This window comes from Pempheris klunzingeri, chromosome 24 (genome assembly GCF_042242105.1).
Source record: "Pempheris klunzingeri isolate RE-2024b chromosome 24, fPemKlu1.hap1, whole genome shotgun sequence".
NCBI classification, from domain to species: Eukaryota; Metazoa; Chordata; class Actinopteri; order Acropomatiformes; family Pempheridae; genus Pempheris; species Pempheris klunzingeri.
The window spans coordinates 8164951-8177091 of NC_092035.1; the positions used below are offsets into that span (position 1 = coordinate 8164951).

At 42.4% G+C, this 12141-nt stretch overlaps 2 protein-coding genes across 2 annotated transcripts; both read left to right on the forward strand.

Annotated features, from left to right (window-relative positions):
• The first annotated feature begins 1775 nt into the window (after window positions 1–1775).
• LOC139223661 (kelch-like protein 41b) lies at window positions 1776–7060 on the forward strand. The gene is made up of 6 exons (XM_070855631.1): window positions 1776–2993; window positions 3669–3826; window positions 4038–4145; window positions 5557–5742; window positions 6390–6536; window positions 6632–7060. The coding sequence occupies exons 1-6, from the start codon at window positions 1890–1892 to the stop codon at window positions 6741–6743; spliced, it is 1815 nt and encodes a 604-aa protein (XP_070711732.1). The 5' UTR covers window positions 1776–1889; the 3' UTR covers window positions 6744–7060.
• Window positions 7061–8422: 1362 nt separating this feature from the next.
• Window positions 8423–10660, forward strand: LOC139223858 (2-oxoglutarate receptor 1-like). Its single transcript, XM_070855862.1, has 2 exons — window positions 8423–8618; window positions 9637–10660. The coding sequence occupies exon 2, from the start codon at window positions 9646–9648 to the stop codon at window positions 10651–10653; it is 1008 nt and encodes a 335-aa protein (XP_070711963.1). The 5' UTR covers window positions 8423–8618; window positions 9637–9645; the 3' UTR covers window positions 10654–10660.
• The last annotated feature ends 1481 nt before the right edge of the window (window positions 10661–12141 follow it).

Consider the following 12141-nt stretch of genomic DNA (forward strand, 5'->3'; position numbering starts at 1 on the left):
ATTAAGTTGTACCAACTCAGTTCTTTTATGACTGTACTGTTACTCTTGTTTTACAATATTGGGGGAGCAGGTTTTTTTAAGTCAAAAGGAGGGTTCAAAGAAAATAACACTGGGGTGGGTCTTGTTTTTTTGTTTTGTTTTTTTTTTAAGTGCAGCGTAAGCTTCAGGTCCCTCCCCACCACCGTAATTTTCATACAGTCCCTAAATACTCTGCAAAATTGAACAGATATTTGCAAACCATGTTTTCGCTTTGCTTTATTAATTGATAAACTCTACTTTATTAATCCGCTGTGGCTTTAGGGAAGTGGCAGAGCTTTCTCATGCTCTCCCCTTCTGGGTACATTACATGTTAGACACTCCTCGACAAGTGGCGTAGTCTGATCTATCTTTAGTGCTGCCCACGGGAGAAGTGTTACCTAACTCTACACACTCCTCAGACTTGATCAGGCCACAGACATACGACTTAACAATGTAAGATCCTATTGATCCAGATACATCAGTAATGGCCCTCTTTACTTGCCAGTTTTAAGATTTTCCTCTAAAACATGCTTGGCTGCAAATAGACACCATTTGTCAGAAAAAAATAAAGCACATGAGTAGATATTTTCAGCGCTCAAATGATCTCAGTGATTGTGATGTGTTTTTAAAAGGTTTAACTGCAGGCACACACACACACACAGGCACGATCAAGCAGCTGGACACCCCACAGAGAAATGGGAGAGCCATGCTGATTGGTGGACAGAACTGCTTGTATGTGGCTCTCACCTGTTTCTGCACACAGCTGCTGCACCCAAACCTTTCTGCTCCATTTTTAGCACAATGTTTTTGCCGTCTTCAGTCTCTTAAATAATTTCATGCTGTGATAAGACAAGATTTTGTTTTGACTTTGGTGGTGTCTTTGAGGAATGGTGGCATTTGGGAAAAGAAACAACATTAAACTGATAAACAGCAAAGAGCTAAAAGACATGAGAAATAACAAGACATTTTAGAAATAAAAACAAAAAAAGTAATAGGACTTTGAAAATTAGAACACGTGTGGATTTGCTCAATAAAATGATGAACATGATCAACAGAAAATTTACATTTTTTCAAGAAAAAATGCCAAATATTTGCAGGTTCCAGCTTTATGTGAGTACTTGCTGCTTTTCTTTGACTTCTTTGACTTTTCTTTGATTAGGATGAATGTCAGGATTGGGACGTTAGTCGAGACAAAAAATAATTAGAAGAGTACATGAATATGAAAACAGCATCACTGGTAGTATTAGTGACCATAATTATATTATTTATAGTTATGAATACTAATTGCCTTGGTCGCTTAGTCTCGGTGTATAACTTACAAAGTATAAATTGGTGTATATGTTGGCATAAGGCTATAGTAGACTCAATAAATGAATATAAATCTGATATACGTGAAAGGCTTTGTGCAGAATCAACAGAATACATGTATTTTTGAATATGACAGAGACTGCTCTGTATATCCTCCCAGTCATACTTACAGCTCGAGGGGAGCTATTCGAGGGCTTTGACAGCATTGTCTCCGCTGTAAGCCGGCCACATGACACTTTGGGAGCTGAATCATGGTGGCATATCCCCAGCCCGAGCAGCCAGTTGCTTCTTTCAGTCTGTGACAGCAGCTGCTGGAGCCGAGGCCTGTGCAGCGCTGTGATTTGGCCCCCGTCAGATTCCACTGGCGCTGAAGCAGGCAGGGGGCAGAGGGAGCTATATTTAGAGTGGGATGGGATTAAATTGCAGGGTCTTCACACTGGGAGCCTTTTCACTGCTCTGCCTTTTCTAGCCAGGACTGATTGCCAAAAGGACCTGTGGCCGCCCTCTCCTTCCTTTCTCCACAAACCCCCTTGTTTGCCCATCGTTTCCCCTCCTGACACGCCATGGACCCCAATGCCATCAAGGAGGAGCTGCGCCTGTTTCAGAGCACCCTGCTCCAGGACGGGCTGAAGGAGTTGCTGAATGAGAACAAGTTCGTGGACTGCACCCTGAAGGTAGGCGACCGTAACTTCCCCTGCCATCGGCTGATCATGGCCGCCTGCAGCCCGTACTTCAGGGAAATCTTCTTCACAGAGGATGGGAAGGAGGTGGAGAACACCAAGGAGGTGGTCCTGGAAGATGTCAACCCTTCCATCCTGGACATGATCATCCAGTACCTCTACTCGGCCGAGATCGACCTCACAGATGACAATGTACAGGATATAATTGCTGTGGCGAACAGATTCCAGATCCCTTCTGTCTTTACGGTCTGTGTCAACTACCTTCAGAAGAAGCTGTCTCTGGTTAACTGCATGGCCATTTTCAGGATGGGCCTGGTGCTCAACTGTCCCAGGCTCGCTGTGGCTGGACGAAACTACGTCGCCGACCGTTTTGAGCTCCTCTACAAGGACGAGGAGTTCCTCAAGCTGGCACCCCACGAACTGTTTGCCATCATCGGTGGAGACACGCTGAATGTCGGGAAGGAGGAGCTGGTGTTTGAGGCGGTCATGGCCTGGGTCAGCCATGAGAGGGAGAACCGTATCAAGATCCTGAAGGATGCTTTCGAGTGCATCCGCTTCCGCCTGCTTCCAGAGAAGTACTTCAAAGACAAAGTGGAGACTAATGAGATCATCAAGTCCACCCCTGAGCTCCAGGAGACGATCCAGGTCATCAGGGATGCCTTCAAGGGGAAACTTCCAGAGAAACCCAAGAAGGAGGGGGAGGAGGGTGCAAGCACTGAAGGTGACGAGGACAGCCCATTCCCAGGCTACCTCAATGACACCCGCAGACACGGCATGTATGCACGTGACTTCATCCTGATGATCAATGATACAGCGGCGGTGGCGTATGATGTCAACGAGAATGAGTGCTTCCTGGCAGCCATGTCGGAGCAGGTGCCACGTAACCACGTCAGCCTGGTGTCACAGAGGAACCAGCTCTACATCATTGGAGGACTGTTTGTGGATGAGGAAAACAAAGCAGTGCCCCTGCAATGTTACTTGTACTTGGTAATGAGGTTTTTCTTTCATTTTATACTCCTGTTTTATCGCTCCATTAATTTGAAATGTGGGAACTATTCTTATTCACATTCTTCCAAAGCATTAGATGATATGATAGGTACTGATGTCATGTCTTAAAGTTAAATTTGAAGCTAGAGCCAGAAGATGGCTAGCTTATCTTAGCACAAAGATTGGTAGCAAGGGGAGACTTTTTTGTGAATTTAAGAGAGCCAGATTAATAGATGAAACATAATGACTAATATGAATATATTTAGTGAGCTTTAGTTGTAAGCTGATTTTTGCTGAACCTTCAATATAGGCCAGTTGTTTCCTCCTGCCTCCCTGCCAATCTAGCTAACCATCTTCTCAGCGAGTATTTTAGCTCATCTAAACCCTCTTTTGCACCTAATTTCAATGTCTTAACAGAGCCGCAGATAAAGCAGAGACAAACTCAAAGTATTTTTTTCAAAAACCACAAGATGCAGTTTTTCCTGAACCCACAGGCATTAAAGGCAGTGATACAGGCTTTAAATACCTTTAGTTTACAGTAAATTAAAATGTGAATACCATACAGCACAATGATCCACTTTGTTCCTGATGCAGAGATAAAAACAAGAGCTAATGGGTGCTAAGAGGTTGCTCTCTTCGCTCTGTGTTTTAATGTACTTTGTTGTCTCTTCACAGTTGGACCCACTCACATCTGACTGGGTCGCCCTGCCGCCCATGCCTTCTCCAAGATGCCTCTTCAACATCGGAGAGAGCGAGAACCTGCTGTTCGCCGTAGCTGGAAAAGACCTCCAGACCAACGAGTCGCTGGATACTGTGATGTGCTACGATAGCGAGTCAGTGCTATTATTTACCTTTATTATTTCACCTTTTCAGATCATACTCAACTTATGGAAATGAATAAAACTGCCTGCTTAAGAACATTTGAAAAATTCTTCAATAATTAGGGAGATAATAAAGCAAAGATCTGAGTGAAACAAATTCAGGGGAACAAAATAACCCAGAAGGACATAATTGAAATGTATTAGTTAAACATTATGTCTTCAGGAAGATGAAATGGAGTGAGACCAAAAAGCTTCCTTTGAAGATCCACGGCCATGCAGTCGTCTCCCACAAAGGACTGGTGTACTGCATTGGAGGAAAGACGGATGACAAGTGAGTAAATGAGCCTGTGTGCGTGTGTGAGTGTGTGTGTGAGACGCTGTGAGCAGCAGCTGTTTGTGGTCTATCATTCTGCCTGGCTGCAGGGCTGCACGGTGCATCACAGACAACAATTACACTGCTCCAGTCCAGCAGTGGAAAACACTGATCTTTGCCGCTCTTGTTGAATGGCAGAGTGATAGTAAAGGGTGTTAACCATGTTTGGAGTGCATGAGGCAAACAGCTCTCAAACCTCAGGGTTTAAGACTGTATCCAATAATAAGATAATCCATCAATGTAGCGCTGTCAGCTGCCAGTGGAGCGCTCTGCTAATCATCAAGAGGAAACAGGTGCACTGCTCCTGCACTGAGTTTTAGTCTGGGCTCTTTTTCAAAAAAAGAAACTGTGAAAGTCTTCATCACTGTGTGCACACAGTGATGAAGACTTTCACAGCTTCACAATATCACTGATGCTCTACACTGTATCATCAGTGATGTCCTTTCAAAGAGCGGGGACATAATTAAACAACCCACGAGACAAAGAGAAGAACCACAAGGCCGAATAATTGAATATGACACCTAACCCCAGCAGATTCAGTCCTTGACTAAAGTCCCACACACTGTTTGACATCCTGCTGGCTAATGTAGGTAAAAGAGCAAATGTCACCAAGGTACAAGTACATTAAGAGAGCACAGGAAGAGTGTGTAACATCTAATTTAGTTGGAAAAAATGAACATACCCAGTTGAATAGACAAAACATATCAACAAAAATAAAAGAATCCATACCTAGACACACATATATAGGAAAAGAGGAAAAAAACTACAGTATTTGCCTCTAATTCTCCTCTATTTTTAATGTCAAAAGTAGTATCTGTTGTAGTATTATCACCCACTAAAACCAACCAACAGGAATCAATTATAGATCACATTTATTTGATTCTAGTCTTTTTCCTATTATCTTTTCTTTTCCGGTGATTTTATATTTTTTCTGAGCAGCTTATTCAGCTGTTTGGCTGTGTGGGATCACCTTCCTCTCACAGGAGTAACTGTTTCCCTGCTGACTGTTGCTTGGACACTGTGTCCTTTTAAAGGAGAGCTCAGAGAAGCTCTGATGAAAGCTTCATGCTGAAACATACTTTCAGTCCATGACTAGAATGTGCTAAAATAAGTAGGACAGGAGGTGACGTTTTCATCATCCGTTACTGAAACGTCGCCTTTTAACCTAAATGTCTTTGGGTTCCTAATCAAGTTCCTAATCATATTTACAAAGTAATTTATTCCAAATTAACCTTATTTCCATTTTCATGTGTGCGTTTTATATATATATATATATATATATTAATGTTTCTTGTGGAAAGAGGGTGCTTTTTGACACAGTTTTTACCCTAAAGTCCCCATGATTATATTCCTCCCTTCGTCTCCACAGCAAAGCCCTCAACAAGATGTTTGCGTACAACCACAAGCAGGCAGAGTGGAGGGAGCTGTCGGCCATGAAGTCACCCAGAGCCATGTTCGGAGCCGTCATCCACAACGGCAAGATCGTGGTGGCCGGCGGAGTCAACGAGGAAGGCCTCACTGCTGCATGTGAAGCCTATGACATGGCAACAAACAAGTATGATTCTGTTTGAACTGGTTAGCTGTGGGATCGTATAAAAAAATCACATACACAAAAAAACACAACACGTGGCCCCTTCAACATCGCAAGACATTATGAAATAAACATATGAATAATAATATTAACCTAGCTAATTAGTGCAATGATTAAAGAAATAATGAAGAAATTAGAAAATGAATGTACCGTGTGTATTTCCAGCAGCAGCCTGTGGTTGGTTTATTAATAATTACTTTGGCATTGTTGTTGTTTTTCTAGCTAACAGGAGCTAACTGGTAAATTTTGGTAGTTGTTGTCTGCTTGCGAGGTTGAGAGAGAAAAAGGGTCATGTGACTGGCGTTATTATTAAATGTGCCATTGTGCAATAAAAAGTGACACGAAATATAAGTGTTATTAGGGAAAACACAACTATGAAGTGAGGACATCGGAAAAAGAGCATTTTTGAAGATATATTTTAATCATTTGTACTTGACAATAATTAATTTTACCTGTATATATTTACATTTACATGTTTAATATTTGGGCCTCCACATACCACACCACAGTTCTCTCTACTGCTAAAAAAAAAAGCTGAAATGGTGCTACATAAATATAACACGAGACATCCATCTTACATTTGACCTTCTCCTGATGCTGTATAACCTCAGGTGGGAGCCCTTCACAGACTTCCCCCAGGAGAGAAGCTCCGTCAACCTGCTGAGCAATGGCGGCTCCCTGTACGCTGTGGGCGGCTTCGCTATGGTTCAGATGGAGAACAAGGAGGTGGCTCCCACAGAGGTCACTGACGTCTGGCAGTAAGTCCTCAGAAGTCAGGGGATCATGATTTACATGTTTTCGTTGGCTAACTTTAGTTTGTTCCGAGGTCTGACTCTCCTTTTGGTCTTGTTAGGTACGAGGATGATAAGAAGCAGTGGAGTGGCATGCTGAGGGAGATGCGTTATGCTGCCGGCTCCTCCTGTGTGTCCATGCGCCTGAACGCCGCCAGAATGCCCAAACTGTAGACAGAACAACTTTCTTTCTTTCTTTACTCCCCAGCTACACCTCCTGACCCCCCCTCCTCCCCCAGCGAGCTGCCTCCAAGGCGTCTCATCCTCTGCACTCGGATATCTGTGTGTCGAGTTGATCTTTGACATTAATTTTTCTTTGAACTCAGATGATTTTTATCTGTACTATAAACACTCGGTTCTGCTGCCTCTTCAAAGACTGCGCCATCCCGACAGTATTAAAAAAAAAAGAAGCCACAATTTAGATTGATCTATAAAGCTCTGTTTACATCATTTCTAGCTCTTCTTTTGTAAAATAAACATTTGTAAACTTCTTTTACTGCTTTTGATTTAGTGTGATCCACAGAAAAGTGACATTGCAAAGACTATCAACGCCTCGAGGCCAGCCAAGGGAGAGAAGATGTGTATATGTAGCTACTTTGTACTTTGAAGCAAACAAGGAGGTGGAACTGGGCTAATAGCGGGTGAGGTCTTGACTTACACACACAACATAATGATCTTCAAACACATGCCACATGTTCATATGTGTGTCAACATGGCCGTGGCTCACTATCCTGCAAGCTCAAGAGATGGAAACAGTGAACCTGACGGGAAAAGTTGCGGATGATGTATCTGCAGTATGAAATGTATTTGCACTGAATGAAATTAACTTACATTAGCAGGATATTGAAACAGGAGATGGAGGATTTTACACCACATTTAAATCAGTAAGTCCTGCACCTGTGCACTGCAGCTGTAAAGGAGATGGAACATGCTGTTACACTAATTTACACTTAAAGTGAATGATCGGGGTTGAGTATGAGGAGAAAAAATATTTGAAGCAATGACATATAGTTAGAATATCCACTGCTTTGTGTAACTGAAAGTCTAAATATGCTAATTTTATCCTGAAACTAAGATATAGTGTAAAAGTACAAAATGCTAGATATGCTGAAGAGATATATATGAGTGCTCTGCTAAAGATTTTCATTTAAAGCATTTTAATTTAAACTGGCAGGTGAAATTACAGTTACTGAAAGAAGATGATGGGGTAGACAAAATGAAGGGCTGGATGAAGGTAAACTTCATGCACTGAAATACTACTACTACTACTAATAATAATAATAATAATAATAATAAAAATGATAATATGAATTATTTACATAGAACTTTTCTTAACAATGTTACAATATACTTTACAAAATAAAATAAAACCAGACAAAGACAATTAAAATGGTTCTTTTCAGTGAGCCACGATAGATCTGCTGCAGCTGTTCAAAACTAGAAGTCTGTGTTCTGGACATTTGCAGTGTTTGATGTGACGTCACCTCATAGACATGAGGTCTGAAGAATAATAACACTGACATGGCTGACACTGTCATGTAAGGGTTTATTTCCCACATTCTTTTGCTTCCAACTTCCTTATTACTTTATTCAGAAACCAAGGTGTGTGTCGGTGCCCAATTTAGCTCTGCAGTTTCACACTGAGATAATCACATGTCTGTGTTTGAAGAAATAACAAAGGCCTCTTTAGAAACTCCTGAGGTTATTTTTCTGAACAAAAGATAGACGTGAGAGTTTAATTTATCAAGAAACAATGTATTGCTGGACTTGCCTCCCTTCAAATTCACCTGAAACCTGATCTGCGTAAATAAAGTGAACCTTGAGCTTTATCAGCTCAAGCATGTCACCAGGAAGTTAATGCACATGGCTGAACGTGAATCACACAACAGTGGGCTTTCAAACAAAAATATGCTGGAGTTTCCCCCTGGGTGTGGAAGACTGGAAGGGAAGAGAGGAGAGTGGGAGGAGGAGTGACGGAGGAATGGATTTGAGAACAGATGAGACGCAGAAGGCTCGGAGTGAGCGCTGATGAGGACTCTGTAACTAAAAGTGAGTAAGAAAATCTTTTTTCAAGCTGTACCTTTTATGACTCAGCCTCTGTAAACGCATTCTAACACTCAACTGGATGAAATTATTTTGGATTTTTTCCACAAAACTCAAAACATAATCATTATAATGAGTGCTGGCCCTATCAGGCAATGTGTAAATGACACCTCGCACATCTAATGAGAGCAGATTGTACTGACAGCATTACAGGAAGCTGCCATCAAGCCAGGATGCCATAGGCACTGTCATATTGTGAGAGGCTTTCAGAAACCAGACTGTTGATGTGGAGAGAAGAAGATTTTTGTTTGCTTCTTTCCCACTGAGTTTGCTTGATTGTTTGTTTCTTTCTTAGTCTGCTCGCCTCTGGGTTTCTTCCCCTGCACTCTCCATCCTTCTTCGAGCAGTAATTGCCAATGACATTGATATGACGGCTGAGGGAAAAAAGAGTGATTATTTGCTCGTAGCCTATTTTCTGCTCACCCAAAAACATGAACTGTGTATGAATCCACTTGAATGTAGCAAAGGAAGAATTCACAGGAATGGACTATCCATCCTGCTCCATTATGACATCATTTACAAATTCAGCATTTGTTCAGCATATTTGACAACATTAAAGCCGCACTGATTAATAATTTTACATTAACATTATTGGCTCTCCGGAGCATTTCAGCATTTTTCAGCTCCTTCTTTTTTTCTTTTCTTATTCTTTTGCTGTGATGTTTTGGCATAGTCTCACCACTCTCATGGCGGTCAAAGCAGGTGGCTATTTCCAGCGAAAACGCTCTAATAATCCATTGACAGAGTTAACAAATAATTGGTGAAAACAGTGGAGTATTTAGGAGGTAGAGCCTGATATTTTCAGCAGTTGGAGAGCTAAAAGGACAGTGAATATTGGACTCACATTGACCAGAGACACGACTGTGTCAGCTGGCAACTGTACACTAACAAGGTCACATATTCATTTTATACAGGAATTATGTGCGTAAATGTGGTTTATGAAATGGCTTTTCATACTCAACAGGGCTCAGCCATGGCCAGCATCCTCTACTACGGAGAAGAACACAACTGCACCAACGTGGATGGACTGATGAAACGCTACTACCTGCCAGCCTCCTACGGCGTCATCTTCATCGTGGGCCTCGTGGGCAACATAACCTCCATTGGCATTTATTTGACGAAGCTGCGTCCCTGGAAGAGCAGCAGCATCATCATGGTCAACCTGGCTCTGACCGACCTCCTCTATGTCCTCAGCATGCCCTTCCTGGTCTACTACTACAGCAATGGAGATTCGTGGACCCTTGGCGACTTCATGTGCCGCTTTGTGCGCTTTGGGTTTCATTTCAACCTCTATGGGAGCATCCTCTTCCTGACGTGTCTCGCTGTTTTCCGCTACGTGGTGGTGAGCAACCCTTTGATGGCAGCACAGGTACAGCAGACGTTTTGGGGCATCATTGCGTGCTCAGCTGTCTGGATCATCGCCATTGCGGAGATCACACCCATGTTGACCATGATATCCTTGGAGGAGCACAACAACAAGACCTACTGCCTGGACTTTGCCAGCACCATCTCAGTCAGTGACGTGCGGTGGTATTCCTGGCTGCTCACTGGCCTCGGATTTCTGCTTCCTCTTGTGGTGGTTTTCATGTGCTACATCGGCATAGTGAAACAACTGGCGAAAGGGCCCGTCTCAAGTGGCCCGCGCCGAATGCGAGCACGGCGTGTGACCGTACTGATCTTGGTGGTGTTTGTGGTGTGTTTCCTGCCATATCACACCTTGCGTGTGCTGCGGATAGAAACTCGAAGGATGCAAGAGACGCCGTGCATGGTGGAGCGCATCGTGCACGCAGCGTATATCATCTCCAGGCCTCTGGCTGGGCTCAACACGTTTTTTAACCTGGCTCTGTACACACTTTCAGGTGATAAGTTCAGGAGGGCCTTCCTCAGCACTTTTTACAGGAAATGCTGGCTAACCAAGGCCAGGTCGCTCGTCCAGCTGGCCATCATCAGCAAAGCGGGCAACGATATGCCTCCTACATGACTGACGACTGTCCAGCACCTGACTTTTGGTTATTTGATCTCTCTTTTACTCACACTGTGGACAGACTGTAAACTCACTCAGACATCATGTTGGGAAAGCTGCATGAAAGCTGACTCCTAGAAACAATAAATAGTTTTAGTCTGAAAAACAGTTTTCAACATGCTGCATATTACACCTTTGGCTATCTTAACCATAGATTTAAGACTGTTTAAATGCTTAAAATGTTTTTACAATGAAACTATGATGGTTTAGCACTAAAATTAAGGTTGAATGATGGACACCTTTAGAGGATTGTTCCTAGCTAGCTCATTTTAGCAAAAATAACACATTGTTATGTTCGCTATAATTACTGTTTGTTACTGAGTTGTATTTTTAATGCAGTGGTGAATGATACATTCAAACTTTTTGTATGTTTCATTGGCACAGACGACCTTGATGCTGGCCGACTATATACCTGGGAAAATGTAACGGTAAATTTGTTTAAACAGGTTACTTTTACTGAATTTGTAATTTATCATTTCTCTTTTTTGTTTTGTTTTGCATTTCCCTAGTATACAATACTTTTGAAATGGATGGAAATTTAAAAATGATAGCAGAGAAAAACTATATCAAGCATCAAGGTTTGCTGCTTCTGTCTAACTGACAGTGACATAAAATGGCTTTACAGCCTCACAGCGCTTCCTGCAGCTAGTGATCTGTGAAAGACTCTGAGGTTGTGTCTAAGCACTCAGCCGAGTTCCCCCGTGCACATGCATTCACCTTCCCCATGAGCTAACAAGGCAGACAGCACATTCCTCATTTTGATACTGCTTTCTATGATCCTGTACAGACGCAGCTAACGACAAAGGAACCAAAGGGTTAGAATCTTATTACTGCATTACACCAGTGTACAAAAATGTTTCACCCAAAACAGAAAATCTTTTGAGAACAAAGAAACACATCCGTTTATCTCCGACTAACCTCCTGGAATAAATCCTCTCTGTCAACACAGAGACATCCTCCGTAGATAACTGAACCTGCTACATTATTTGTCTATCACCAGCTGCAAACTGCTTCTTCCTGGATACCATATGTCATCCTGCTGCAATACCCTGCCCTGCTTCATGGCTCAGATCACAATTCAGAAGCAGTAGTAAGCCATGGCAAATAACAAAGCCTCAGACTGGTGTGACATTAGCTGGAATTAATGTAACATTTTAAGGTGTCTGTCACTTTTCTGTGTGCATGTGTACACAGAAGTAAAACCCAGTGTCATTATCATGGGCTTATATAATTCTAATTTTCTCTGTTCCATGCTGTGCAAGCAGAATAGAGACTGCAGCTGGGGATGGAAAGGCTATTTTGGTCTGCGGACATAGCCATTTCCTCTTCTGCCTCCTGACTGATCTCCTCATCCTCATTTTCCTTCTCATGAACAAAACGTCTACGTGCTGATTGTAACCGCAGGATATTTATAGGAAGCAATCATTCGTGCACCTAACATCTCAA

Bases quoted from the DNA above. Each gene is read 5' to 3' on its own strand.
- LOC139223661 (XM_070855631.1), top strand. From the start codon at position 1,890: ATGGACCCCAATGCCATCAAGGAGGAGCTGCGCCTGTTTCAGAGCACC. The intron at 3,827-4,037 runs GTCAGTGCTATT...TTATGTCTTCAG, and splicing joins GTGATGTGCTACGATAGCGA to GAAGATGAAATGGAGTGAGA. The intron at 5,743-6,389 runs GTATGATTCTGT...GTATAACCTCAG, and splicing joins TATGACATGGCAACAAACAA to GTGGGAGCCCTTCACAGACT.
- LOC139223858 (XM_070855862.1), top strand. From the start codon at position 9,646: ATGGCCAGCATCCTCTACTACGGAGAAGAACACAACTGCACCAACGTG.